We start from the raw sequence: 15,232 nt of genomic DNA, 5'->3' as shown, positions 1-15,232 counted from the left end.
GAGATTTCATGCAAGAAGTAACCAAGAGAGACATGAAATGGCTATATTAATTTCAGACAAAATAGATTTTAGAACCAAAACTGTTACTAAAGACAAAGGATATTTCTAGAATGACAAAAAGATCAGTCTCCCAGGAAGATATAATAACCATAAAAATACAAATAAACAAAAACAAAACCCCCAAAATACATGAAGCAAAAAATGACAGAACTGAAGGGAGAAATAGAAAACTCAACTTTTAGGGTACCTGGGTGGTTCAGTTGGTTAAGCAACTGCCTTCAGCTCAGGTCATGATCCCGGAGTGCCAGGATCAAGTCCCACATCGGGCCTCCAGCTCCACAGGGAGTCTGCTTATCCCCTTTCATGATCTCACTGCCTCTCTCTCAAATAAATAAATAAAATCTTTAAAAAAAAAAAAAAAAGACAAGGGGGTGGATGCCTGGCTTGCTTAGTCAGAAAAGCATCAGGCTCTTGATCTCAGCGTCATGAGTTCAAGCTCCACATTGGATGTAGAGATTACTAAAAAAATTTAAGTAAACCTTAAAAAAAAGAAAGGAGAAGAAAGGAAGGAAAGGAGGGAGGGGGAGATGGGAAAGAGAGAAAAAAAATTCAACCACAATAATTGGAGAGTTCGTATCCCACTTTCAATAATGAATTATGGCATCTATCATATCATCAAAGAAACAGGAGACTTGAACAACAAACACTACAAACTAACCAGATTTAATGGACATCTATAGAACACCCTACCCAACAAGAGCAGCACATTCTTCTCAAGTACACATGAAATATTCTTGGAGACAGATAATATGTTAGGCCATAAACCAAGCCCAAATAAATTTAAGGGGATTAATATGATACAAAGTATGTTCTCCAATCAGAATGGAATGAAATTTGGAATCAGTAACAGAGGGAAATTGGAAAGTTATAAATATGTGGAAGTTAAACATATGCATAACATTTAACTAGACTGACCATAAATTAAGTATGTCATCTGTCTAGTTAAAATCTTCTAATGACATCCCATGAGTATCTGAATAAAATATTACTTCCTTATAATGGCTTAAATGGCCCAATATAACCTGGCCACTGCCTACTTCAACAACTATCTCCCACCACCTCCTTTTCACTCACACTCACTTACTCACTGTGTTCCACTGGCCTTTGTGCTATTTTCTTCAATCAGCCACGTTCAAACTAGCTGTTTATTCTGCCTACAACGCATTCTGCCCACACCTGGTTCTTTCAGGTCTCATCTGAATCATCTTCTCCCACAAACTCTTGTCCATAATTCTGTCATCCCTTTTTCTCAGTACTCTCCCATCCTTTTACTCTGTTTGAAATTATCTTCAGAGCATTTATTACTTTCAAACTTCATTATCTGCTTCTCCCCACTGGAATGTTAGTTGTAACTTTGTTCTGCATTGTTCTTGGCTGAATCACTAAGGTTTAGTTAGAACACTGCCTATGGGGCGCCTTGGTGGCTCAGTCAGTTGGGTGACTGACTCTTGATTTCAACTCAGGTCATGAGCTCAGGGTGTAAGATCAAGCCCTGTGTCAGACTTCACACTCAACAGGGAGTCTGCTTGAGATTCTCTCTCTCCCTCTCCTCCTGCCCCTCCCTGGCCCCTGCACACACTCTCTCTCATTCTCTCAAAAATAAATAAATCTTTTAAAGAACACTGCTTAGCATGCAGAAACATTCAATAAATAAATTTCTTTTTTTTTTAAAGATTTTATTTATTTATTTATTTATCAGAGAAAGAGAGAGTGCACAAGCAGGCAACTCCCCAAAAATGTATTTACCTAAAACAATTAATTGAAATTATAAAAAGTAGATATACTTCCAAAAGTATGTAATGAAAGCACACTATTAAGATTATCTAGCTTAGGGGCATTAGAAAGATGGAAAGTCCAACTCTTCTATTTTTCTACTACCTGGATCTCTCACTAAGGATAAATGTTCACTTTTGTAAAGTTGGGATAATAATATCTACATAAGATTATTATGAGTACAGGGATGCCTGGGTGGTTCAGTTGGTTAAGCATCTGCCTTCAGTTCAGGTCATGATCCCAGGGTCCTGGGGTTAAGCCCCACATTGGGCTCCCTGCTCAGTGGGGAGCCTGCTTCTCCTTCTCCCTCTGCTATTCCCCTGCTTGTGATCAGGCTCTTGCTGTGTGTCTCTCTCTCTCTCTCTCTCTCTCTCTCAACCTCTGACAAATAAATAAATAAATCTTTTAAAAAATAAATAAAATAAAATATTTTCTTTTTGCTAAACCAAAAAGAAACACGAGGCCAAGATATCTTTTAACATTTTTTCTTACATTTAACCCTCATCAGGTCTAATACCTAACAAATAAAATATAATACTCTCTCATCAAGTATTATACCTGATAATAAGATTTGGTCACCCAGTATAATCAATGAATGAGAATATAAGAAGAGCTTTAAATTCATGCAGAAAGAGAAGATATTTACAGTACGCTTTACAATTAATGGGAAAATTCCCCTGTAGACCTTCCCCTTATATAATTTTTATATAGTTACACCATATGAAAAGCCACTATTCCTTTAAGTTTCTTTACCTATGGTACCCTTAAAGAATGTAACTCATAATTCACACAAAAATTATATAAACTACTTCACAAATAATGTGTCTAAACAGATGTGATTCAAGAAAATTCCAAACCAGAAAGATCAAGGGTAAAAAGTTGAAATAAAACAGATACAACTGAAAAGGGATATGATCTAGGAAGGCGTATATAATCTAACAAAAAATACTGGGTAAATTATAAGGATGGCTACAGATTCTTCGCTTTCTATATATGCCCTTAGGTAATCCCCTTCTAGAGTAGGTCTGGGCTTGGCCATGTGACTTCCTCTGGCCAGTGGAATAATAGCATATATGGTACAAGCAAACTCAAAATATGCTTATGCATTGTCGCCTCCACTTTTCTGCGGATGTAGGAATCCTACAATTGCCTGGGAAGAAGCCTAGGAAAACCTGCAAGATGATAAGAGACACACAGCCCAGTTGCTGTTATTCTCCTAGCCAACAGCATACCAAGTGTCAGAAATGTAAGTGAGACTGTCTTAGATAATCTATCAGGCAAACCTCCAGCTGAACCTGAACACATGAGCAAGCTCAGCAGAAATCAGTTGAGTCAGTCCAGATCAGAAGAGCCACTCAGCTGGCATATAGAATCTTGAGCTAAATAAATGTTTGTTTGTTATTTTAAGTCACCGTTTTGGAGTGATTTGTTACAAAACAAAAACTAATTGATACAAGTACAGATCAACAATGCATTCTTTTTTTTTTTTTTTTTTAATCATGGGAAAGAGGCAGAATACCAAAACAATGAAAAAAGGTTAAGGGGCGCCTGGGTGGCTCAGTGGGTTAAAGCCTCTGTCTTTGGCTCAGGTCATGATCCCAGGGTCCTGGGATCGAGCCCCGCATCGGGCTCTTTGCTCAGCGAGGAGCCTGCTTCCTCCTCTCTCTCTCTCTGCCTGCCTCTCCGCCTACTTGTGATTTCTGTCTGTCAAATAAATAAATAAAAATTTAAAAAAAAAAGACTTCAAAAAAAAAAGGTTAATATGCTAAATTTTAAAAAGAAGACAAATCAACTAAATACTGTTACCAGAGAAGACAGTGGCAGACCTATGCTTTCTTATAATAAATGCCTATCAGATAATTACTGAAATCAAATAAATGAAATATAACACATTTTAAAAAGAGCAATAGGATCTGATAAGTTATTCAAAAGAGTGTATGTCCTCTATACCTGGCAAAAAATAATTCTTCCTCTTTCCTCTGCAACACATATATCTTAATGGAATATTTTATCCATTTCATCATTGCACTTTTAAAAAAATGATCAGCAGAAACGGCAAGTATTTGGAAGATTACCGAAATTATTATAAAGAGAAGAAAAATATTCAAAAGATATTTGGGTAGTTTGAGAAGAAGTTATGTGTGTCTAAATACAAATATCATCATGATGATAATGATCATCATTAATAACCATAATATGTTATAATCTATATGTGAAAAACGCTAACCTAATAAGCACCTAACCTTATTTTACTTAACCCTCAATACAACCCTTCAAGGTTTGTGATGTTCACCCAGCTTACAAATGGGAAAAGTGAGACATATGGAGGTAAAGTAAAGCAAGATGTAAGGAGGAAAAACCCTAGCTCCAACTCCAAAGACCCAGCAGTTCTTGCTTCGTAAGTATGTTGTTTCAATACACATGAATTTCAGTTACCACAGTTAAATGACTCTAAATCCCTAATGATGCAATTTAAATTTCAATTACAATGGTATATTAACTGTAAGTAAATGCAAAAAATACAAATGTCGCTGCTGGTTCTTCAATCCACAATTGCTATTAGTTAAGAAATATGCATCTGATTATTCACCAATCACATCACTTGTATCAAAGTGTGTGGTGTCTGGTCACTGAACATCTGTTATTCAGCTCACACAGAAACAGCAAAAAGGTAGTTGTGTTGCCTCTTCATCTCCCAGTGAGAAACCTATGTGGTCATTTTATAAAAATGGGGTTTTGAAGAAGAACTGAGGAATAAAGGGGCATCTGGGTGGCCCAGTCAGTTAAGGATTCGACTCTTGGTTTGAGCTCAGGTCATGATCTCAGGGTCCTGGGATTGAGCCCCACGAGTGGATCAGTGTGGAGTGTGCTTGAGATTCTCTCTCTGCCTCCCTCCCGAGCCCTCCCGCTCATGTTCTCTCTCTCTCCCTCTCTTTTTCTCTCAAATAAATAAATAAATATCTTTTTAAAAAAAGAAACTGAAGAATAAAAATGAATGCAGCAAAGACATAAAGAGTGATAATGCTGAAGGTAAAATTCTCGAACATAAAAGAAAACAGCTGACCATGGGAATGCTGACATAGCCACTGTTCAAGAGGTCCAGTCAGAAGAACTTAGTGAGGTTGAACTTGTCAACATAAATGAGGAAAGTAGTTGTGACAAAAAGGCTGAAAAGGTGCCAGAGAACGTGATGCTGGCAAAATTACTGTAACTACAGGAAGACTCAGTCAATAAAAATTAGCATTTTAGAAGCCAATCCAAACTAGAAAGTAGTATGACAATTTGCCAAGGCATAGAAAAGATACTCTGTATTTTAAGTTATATGAGAAGAAAGCAGTAAGTACTATTCAAATAACTACAGAAAAGTCTTTTATAGAAAAATAAAACAAATTCTCAATGTTTCTACCATTTTAAATCACAGTGTACTAAATAAATGTTAGTTTTAATAATTTTCCATTCCTTATACCCTTATAATCCACAGTAAGAGTTTTTAGTATTTCTTTTTTTTTTTTTTTTTTAAGATTTTATTTATTTATTTGTAAGAGAGAGAGAGAGTGAGAGCGAGCACAGGCAGACAGAGTGGAAGGCAGAGTCAGAGGGAGAAGCAGGCTCCCCGCAGAGCAAGGAGCCCGATGTGGGACTCGATCCCAGGATGCCGGGATCATGACCCGAGCCGAAGGCAGCTGCTCAACCAACTGAGCCACCCAGGCGTCCCAAGAGTTTTTAGTATTTCGACAAAAACTTTTAAAGGTCACGGAAGAGTCAAAATTGTTGCAAAGTTCACACTGCAAGATTTCTCCGTTCGTACAGTCTTTTCTATGGTGTGTTATCATGCAAAGCAAGGATCCCATGTGTCCTAGCTACATTACGTTGTGCTATCTCACTAAACACATGAAAGGTTTTAACACAAGAGATTTGAAAGAAATCTTAGATTCCTTCCAAAAGTGATTAAAAAGGGAACTAAACAGGGGTGTCTGGGTGGCTCAGCCAGTTAAGCATCTGTCAGCCCAGGTTATGATCCCAGAGTCCCAAGTCAAGCCCTGTCCCGGACTCCCTGCTCAGCAGAGTCTGCTTCTTCCTTTGCCCCTCATGCTTTTGTGCTCTCTCTCTCACTCTCTCTGTCTCTCTTTCAAATAAATAAATAAAATTCTTAAAAAGAAAGTGGACTAAAGTTATTGCAGAATTTGGCTAATTTCAAGCAAAAACTTCTAAACTGTTAAAGCAATAAGTTTATGGTCTGTGATATCTGCATCCTTAGAAGTCTACAATAAGAAATGCACAGTTACATCTCTTAATTTTTTCATTGATTTAGACATTAAGGTTTTTAAAAAAATTCTTAAGTTTAAAAATTTAAGGTGTCCAGCAAGGTCTAGGCTCTAAAATAAAGAGGAGACAAACTTGCAAGGAATTTTCAAGCTAGTTTAAGACTGAGATAAAATTCAAGTAACATGTCTATATAACAATATAAATAATAATTGAAATTAGCAATAGATAACGTTATATTCACAGAAGCTCAATGTAGCTTCCAGGGAAAGTGAGAACTGAACTAGACCTACTTTACCATATAATAGAGCAAGGGAAGAAACTGCAGGCACAGAGCTTGGCATAAAAAGGAAGGAAAGAAAGAAGAAAAGACTGGATCAACCAACAAAAGCAGGTTTGTCAGCACAATAGCAAGAAATAAAGGGGCAAATGAGACCACTTGTGCAGAATCTTGAATATCAGATCACTTGGAAACATAAAACAACAGGAAGTTTTTCATGAGAACACTGTTACAATAAAAAAATTCACGACATAATAAGGCTGAAACTGTAACAACCTAGACGTTAATACTGGCTGTGGAAATAAACTGCATAAGATATATATGGAATAATTCAAGAAAGAATGCAGAAGAGTTACTAACCAATTCAAAGAATGAACAAGGAAATGGAGCTAAATATTATAAATGAATGAGACCAGGAACTGAGAAAAATGACCCAAAAAAAGAGAACTCAAAACATTAAGAAATCCACTTGATTTAAGGAGGCAAGATGACATTGTTGGGGATCCACTAAACATGAGTAACCTTATATCACTGGTGCTTCTGCTATCATTTCTGCTTCCAATAACTACTAAGCAAGATCCTAGTGAACCCACTCCCACAGAGAAAACAACTATAAAATCTAGATACAGATATAATACAAAAAGATAGAACTATATATATATACACACACATATATATATTAGATATAATCAAAAAGAGCCTACCTGAAAGCACTGGAGAGTGGAGAGAAAGCAGACAGATTCCTGGAGGAAGAGAGTTGTGAGGTGAATTCCCAATCAGATTGGTGAGTAGGGTGACAGGAACACTGCCTTTCTGGCTGGAGAAATCAGAATACTGAAACACAGGAAACTATTGACTTTGGGCATGGAGGAAAGCAATCCCAGCAAGAAAAGAACCAGAAAAAGGATACTCAAATTCTGTCTACCTACATCTATAGTTAACCCTCAAGTTATATGTATACAGAAGAAATTTAAAGCAGTTCAAGTAAGGACAAAATAACTGCACTGAAACTAGAGCTGCAATTCAAGAAACAAAGTATGCAATACTATTTTAACCAAGATAAACAACATCAACAACAATCAAAAACAAATGAAAATGAAAATGAAAATTCTCAAGAGAAAAAAACAAATCAACTCAAAATGCAGTTTAAAAAAATACCACTCTAAAAAAAAAAAATAGATGATAGGAAATGAATAACAGAGGAAGAAAAACAGAGAATACAAAGAAAAAAATGGTACAGAAAAAAAATCAACAGCATCAATAATTACACTAAATGGTAATGGACAAAAATTCTGATTAAAAGGCAGAGAGTAAAAAATTTATTTAAAAGGCAAAAAGCAATTATATACTATCTTAAAGAGATAAATATTAAATGTAAAGGGCCAGGGAAATTGAAAATATATGGGTGTAATAAGATATATAATGCAAAGACTAAGTAAAAGAAAGTTGGAATGGCTATATTAGTATCAAACAAAATAGATTTTAGGAAAATAATTACCACACAGATAAAAAAGGACTTTGCATAATGATAAAAGGATCAATAAATAAGGAAGACAGAATAATAATTAAAGGGTATATGTTAATATTAGAGCTTTAAAAAACATGAAGCAAAAATTGATGATATTAAAGAACGAGCCAAATCCAAAATCTTTATTTTTTTTTAAGATTTTATTTATTTATTTATTTGACAGAGAGAGAGAGATCAAAAGTAGTCAAGAGGCAGACAGAGAGAGAGGAAGGGAAGCAGGCTCCCTGCTGAGCAGAGAGCCCAATGCGGGACTTGATCCCAGGACCCTAAGATCATGACCTGAGCCAAAGGCAGTGGCTTAACTCACTGAGCCACCCAGGTGCCCCAAATCCAAAATCTTAATTGTGGATTTTAACCTCTTTATTTCAATAACTGATGGAATAATAAGACAAAAAAACAAAAAGTATCAAAGACATAGAAGACATGAACAACATAGTCAGTCACCTTGAGCAAACTGATATCTCTAGAAGCACGGCTAACAATTGCAGAATACATATTCTTTCCAAGCATTCATGGCAGGTTCAACAGGATAAAATATACAATGAGTTATAAAACAAGCCCCAGTAAATTTTTAAAAATTAATATCATACCAAATGTAGTCATCTACCACAAAAGGTTTAAATTAGATATCAAAAATGAGATAACTTTTAAAATAAGAAATATTAGAAGATTAAGCAATAAACTTCTAAATAACCCAGGAATCAAAGAAGCACTCCCAAGGAAACTAAAAAGGTATTAAATATTTCTAATATTTCTTAAATATTCTAATATTTCTGAATAGAATGACAAAATATAATGTCAAAATTTGTAGGATACAGCAAAAGCAGTGCTAGGAGAGAATATTTTAGCTTTAAGTGCTATGTGTATAAAAAAGAAGAAATATTTAAAATCAATGACCTAAGTTCCCATTTAAAAAAAAAAGAAAGAAAAAAAGAGAGAGCAAATTAAATGTAAAATTATTAGAAGGAAGGAAATAATAATAAAGAGTAGAAATTAATGAAAGAGAAAATGTACAATAATACTGAAAATCAATGAAATTAATACTGATTGGAAAGATGAATAAAACTGATAAATTTCTAAGCAAACTAATGAAACAAAAGAGAAAAGACACAAATTAACAATATCAGGAATGAAAGAAAGGACATTACTAAATATCCCACAAAAAGTGAAAGGATAATAAGGGAATGTTATTAACAACTTGATACCAATAACCTTGCAACCCAAATTAAATGTAAAAATTTACTGAAAGAGGGGTGCCTGGGTGGCTCAGTGGGTTAGGCCTCTGCCTTCAGCTCAGGTAATGACCTCAGGGTCCTGTGATCAAGCTCTACATCGGGTTCTCTGCTCAGCAGCGAGCTTACTTCCCACTCTCTACCTACTTGTGATATTTGTCTGTCAAATAAATAAATAAAATCTTTAAAAATTAAAAAAAGTGTACTGAGGGCGCCTGGGTGGCTCAGTGGGTTAAGCCGCTGCCTTCGGCTCAGGTCATGATCTCAGAGTCCTGGGATCGAGTCCCGCATCAGGCTCTCTGCTCAGCGGAGAGCCTGCTTCCCTCTCTCTCTCTCTGCCTGCCTCTCCATCTACTTGTGATTTCTCTCTGTCAAATAAATAAATAAAATCTTTAAAAAAAAAAAAAAAAAAAAAAGTGTACTGAAAGAAACAAAATACCAAACTAATCTAATTAGAATTAGAAAATTTGAATGGTCTTCTATCAATCAAAGAAATTGAATTCATAATTAAAACTTTTCCACAAAGAAAAATCCATGTGAAGATGGTTGCTTGGTGAATTCTACCAAATACTTAAGGAAGAAACAATACCAATCCAACATAAACACTATTTTTTAAAAGAATTTATTTATTTGAGAGAGAGAGAATGAATGAGAGAGCGAGAGCACAAGCAAGGGAGGTGGGGCAGAGGGAGAAGGAGAAAGAGATGCCTCTGCTGAGCAGGGAGCCCAATGCCAGGCATCCCAGGACTGTGGGATTATGACCTGAGCAGAAGGCATACACTAAAGTAACTGAGCCACCCAAGTGCCCCCATCAACATAAACTCTCCTAGAAACTAAAAAAAGAGAGAAGACTTCACAACTCATTGTATATGGCCAGTATCACTCTGATACTAAAACCAGACAAAGTCATCATCAAAAATGAAAACACAGATCAATGTACTGCATAAAGATAGATGCAAAAACTCTTAACAATAGGGCACCTCAGTGGCTATAGACTAGCAATGAGAAAATAGAAAATAAAAAGTTTTAAATCAATTTATAATAGCATCAGAAAGCAAAATACTTACAGGGCACCTGGGTGACTGAGTAGTTTAACCATCTAACTCTTGGTTTTGGCTCAGGTCATGAACTTGTGTCATGAGGTGGAGCGCTGTGTCAGTCCACTTATCCCTCTCCCTCCCTCTCTGTCCCTTCCCTTCTACCCTTCCACCACTGCAGGCACATACATGCATAAGCACGTACTCTCTAAAATAAGTAAATAAAATCTGTTTTTAAAGCAAAATACTTAGGAATAAATTGTTTTAATTGTACAAGAAGTGAATGCTGAAAACTATAAAAATTTGCAAAAGAAAATGAAAAAGGACAAAGTAAATGGAGAGATATACCATGTTCATGGATTAGAAGACTGAGCAATGTTACAATGGCAATTGTCAAAAAAAATTTTTTTTTATTTTAAAAATTAAAAAAATTAAAAATAAAAACAAAAAAATGGCAATCCTCTCAAAATTGTTCTAAAAGTTCAATGCAATCACATTAATTTCCCAATAGGCTTTTTGAAGAAATTGATAAGCTGATTTCATAACTTATATTAAAATATAGAGAGAATAACAAAAACAACCTAGAAAAAGAAAAACAAAGATGGAAGACTCATAACACGTGATATAAAGACATACAATAGCTACAGTAATCAAGGCTATGGTTAGGCCATAGGACAGATAAATAGGACAATGGAACGAAATAGAGACCAATTATACCCCCATACTTTTATGATCAAATGGTTTGCGGCAAAGGTACCAAAGATAATTCAATGGGGAAAGGATAGTCTTTTCAAAAAATGTTGCTGGAACATGGTTATCTATACTGAAAAAAATAATAATAATAATAGGGGCGCCTGGGTGGCTCAGTGGTTTAAGTCGCTGCCTTCGGCTCAGGTCATGATCTCAGGGTGCTGGGATCGAGTCCCGCATAGGGCTCTCTGCTCAGTGGGGAGCCTGCTTCCCTCTGTCTCTCTCTGTCTGCCTCTCCATCTGCTTGTGATTTCTCTCTGTCAAATAAATAAATAAATAAATAAAATCTTAAAAAATAATAATAAGTCTTCACCTCTATCTCATACCATACCCTGAATGAATCATAGACCTAAGGACAAAAAAACTAAAAATTCTAGAAGAAAAACTAAGAAAAACTTTATAACCCTGAGTAAGATCAGTATTTCTTAAACAGGACACAAAAAGAATGAAAATAAACAGACAACAGCCAAGAGACAGGGTTAAGTATCATAATTTAGTACTAAGACTGGGCTTATTCTTTTTGGGAGTCTGTCACAGTGCTTTGTTCATACCTCTTTTGCAGCCCATATCAAACCAAAATCATTTTTTATTCAGCCAAAGTAGACATAAATCAAAGACTCTCTACCATCTCTGGAGTCCTTGGATATATACATTAAAAAACTGGAATTTAGGGGCACCTAGGTGGCTCAGTGAGTTAAAGCCTCTGCCTTTGGCTCAGGTCATGATCCCCAGGTCCTGGGATAGAGGCCCACATCGGGCTCTCTGCTCAGCAGGGAGCCTGCTTCCTCCTCTCTCTGACTGCCTCTCTGCCTACTTGTGATCTCTGTCTGTCAAATAAATAAATAAAATCTTTAAAAAAAAACCTGGAATTTATGTTTTCCCTCATCAAACTAGGTAATACATTTCAGAGAAATACTTCAGGAAGGCAAAAGAATTATACTGAAAATTTTAAAAGTCAAAAGAAAAAGAAAAATGAAACGATAAAATTTCAAGACATATCTTTAGGACAAAAGAGTACAAGTGAACCTTCTTTTACACAGTGAATATATTCCTAGAAAAATAAGTATAAAATCACGATTTTTTTAAAGATTTTTTTTTTTTTAATTTAACAGACAGAGATCATAAGTAAGCAGAGAGGCAGGCAGAGAGAGAGAGGAGGAAACAGGCTCTCTGCTCAGCCTGTAGGCCTCAATCCCAGGACCCTGAGATCATGACCTGAGCTGAAGGCAGAGGCTTTAACCCACTGAGCCACCCAGGAGCCCCTAAAATCAAGATTTTTTGAAATGAAAAAAAATTTATGTAGCAATGGAAATTTCTTTATAAATTGATTTTATTATGAATCACATTGTTATGAAAGCCTGTTTATAATCTCAATAATAAAAACTAATTTATATTTTATATAATTCTAGATATCCCAAAGTTAAGTTTGCTTGAAGTCAAATATGGAGCTAAAATATTAATGCAACTGTAAATATACAACAACTTCACTTATAAAAGAAAAAAAAACAGAGACTTAAACTTGATAGAAGTTACTTTAAAAGGCTGATTTCTCATCTATAATAATAAAAGTGCACCTTTTAAAGCCAATTTTTTGTGTGTTAAGTCACAAGAAGTTGACAAAAGAAAGACGAATGACAGAAAAAGGAAAAAGATAAAAGTCCAAAAGTGTTCACAAATAGGGAGTGCCTGGGTGGCAGTTGGTTAAGTGTCAAACTCTTGGTTTCAGCTCAGGTCGTGACCTCAGAGTCATGGGATCAAGGCCCACATCAGGAGTCTGCTTAAATTCTATCCCTTGGGGCGCCTGGGTGCCTCAGTCATTAGGCATCTAATCATCATTAGGCTCAGGTCATGATCCCAGAGTCCTGGGCTCAAGCCCCACATCAAGCCCCGAATGGAGCTCCCTGCTCAGCGGGGAGCCTGCTTCTCCCTCTCCCACTCCCTCTGCTGTGTTCCTTCTCTTGCTACCTGTCAAATAAATAAATAAAACCTTAAAAAAAAAAAAAAAAGGGTGGGCACCTGGGTGGCTCAGTGTGTTAAGCCTCTGCCTTCAGCTCATGTCATGATCTCAGAGTCCTGTGATTAAGCCCCGCATCAGGCTCTCTGCTCGGCGGAGAGCCTGCATCCCCCTCTCTCTCTGCCTGCCTCTCTGCCTACTCGTGATTTCTCTCTCTACCGAATAAATAAATAAAATCTTTAAAAAAAAAAAAAAAGGCTTCTATTCCTCTGCCTCTCCCCACTGTTGTCACTCACTCTATCTAAAATAAATATTTTTTATTAAGTGTTCACAAATCTAAGAAGAACATAAAATAAGTAGATCCAGAAAAGGAAGGAACGGAGATACTTAATTTGAAAATTAAGCTATTTAACAGGCTCATTGCATCAACAAAGGCTTTATTTTATTTTATTTTTTTAAAGAGAGAGATAGTGAGAGAGAATATGAGAGGGGAGAAGGTCAGAGGGAGAAGCAGACTCCTCGCAGAACTGGAAGCCTGAAGTGGGACTTGATCCCTGGACTCCAGGATCATGACCTGAGCTGAAGACAGTTGCTCAACCAACTGAACCACCCAGGCACCCTCAACACAGGGTTTAAAAGAAAAAGGAAGAGAAAGAGAAGAAACAAGCCAAGCCTTGCTAGAATAATTTACTAATCTATACCCTTAATAAAAATGTCACAATCATAGCTATTATCCACCAAACATCTATTATGAACAAGTAACAAAATATCTCTGACTCTCAAGTAGCCTTACAAGTAAAGTATTATTAGTCTATTGTTTGTAACCCTAGAGAGGTTAAGAAATTTACCAAAAGCCATACTGTCATTAACAAAAGAGAAGGAATTCGAACCTGGGTCTGTCCTTTGGTAATGGCATTCTAACTTCCAAATTGTCATATAACAATTTTTTAAAACAGATTTTGTTTAATCTACAATAATTATAGAACTTCTTTAGGGAATTACAAAATACTAAACAATTCATGAGGCAGCAGCAACACTGGAAATTCCTCTGAATGAAGCCAAAAGTAACCACCAGAGTTTAAGTATAAGTTAATATAACTATGACATTAATAAGAGAGTAAGGATATTTTTTAAATCTCTAGCAAATATCCATTAACTTTTGTTAACATAATAGAAAGCCAAGAATGGGATCAAATGCTTTTATGATTCAATAAAAAAAAAATCTCAAACATTTTAGTACATCTTAAGAAATCTAAAACAGACTGGGGGTTAGATGGTGAATAGGCACACTGAAAACAAAGCATGTACAAAACAAAGATAATTCAAACCTTAAACTGTTCAAGGAAACATAGATAATTAAAATGATATATTAAAAAAAAAAAGTTTCTCTGATTAAATACCACCTGTCAGTTGGTAATGCCCCAAAATACCAGCAGTCATTGACAGGGAATAATAAAATTAATTATTTTAAGTTGAAAGAAACAAACCATCTCCATCTGAAACATCTGTGCAAAAAGAAGATGTCAAAACCTATACAAATGATTTAAATGTATCCTATCAAGGAGCTAAGTGAAAAAGATGTTAAATTTCAAACATATAGAATTAAACTTGAACATGGACAGCACAGTTCCCAAGCATTAAAAAGGGAAGCCATTCACTAGTGTACAGCTCAATGAGGCCATTCTACACTTTGCAGATATACAGACTATTAAAAGATTAATAACTGCAAATTCAATAAAATGTTACATTAAAATAAGAAATCAGCACAAAAAAGATTCTGCAAAAGTAAATGAAATTTCTACCTTTGGCCATTTGGGATTGAGAAGTCGAGCTTTGATTGCATCATCCAGTGCCTTGTCATACTGCTGGATTTTCATATAGGCTGCAGATCTATTGCTGTATAAGATGCAGTTCTGAGGGTCAACAGCCAAGGCTTCATTGTACAGAACAATAGCTGTGTGAAAATCTCCGTCATGACAGGCCTGGTTACTCTGACGAACCTTCTCAACAAATTCAGCTTTGCTCAACACTGGTCCATCAGGACTTCTCCGACCAATAGTCTTAGCACCAAAGAGAGGAATCTACAAACAAAGAAACTTTGTCAGATAATCCAGAGAGTATCCTCCTCTGAACTTCAAGAGAACAGGGACATTCTTCACAGTCTGCTTTACATGGAAAACTTTGGTACCCTGAAAGACCATAAACTTTCCAAGAAGCAGCCAACATAGTACCTTGGATACGTACTTATCTATATGCATATGTTTTTATATATACATATGGTTATAAACATATATATTTAATTTTTTTTGATAGCGTGAATGAATGCAAAAGAAAACTCTGGCTTTCCCTTGGCAA

At 35.8% G+C, this 15,232-nt stretch overlaps 1 protein-coding gene across 2 annotated transcripts in view; it reads right to left on the bottom strand.

Moving 5' to 3' along the window:
* The window catches only part of TTC28 (tetratricopeptide repeat domain 28), a 646,079-nt gene that overhangs the window by 583,584 nt on the left and 47,263 nt on the right, over window positions 1-15,232 (bottom strand). For both annotated transcript variants that reach the window (XM_059139718.1, XM_059139719.1), the window contains exon 2: window positions 14,680-14,958. In XM_059139718.1, the coding sequence (XP_058995701.1) occupies window positions 14,680-14,958 (279 nt within the window). The remainder of the gene's footprint in view (window positions 1-14,679; window positions 14,959-15,232) is intronic.

Source organism: Mustela lutreola, chromosome 11 (assembly GCF_030435805.1).
Source record: "Mustela lutreola isolate mMusLut2 chromosome 11, mMusLut2.pri, whole genome shotgun sequence".
Classification (NCBI taxonomy): Eukaryota; Metazoa; Chordata; class Mammalia; order Carnivora; family Mustelidae; genus Mustela; species Mustela lutreola.
The sequence above is the reverse complement of the archived record's forward strand: the minus strand, read 5'-3'. Positions and strand labels throughout refer to the sequence as shown.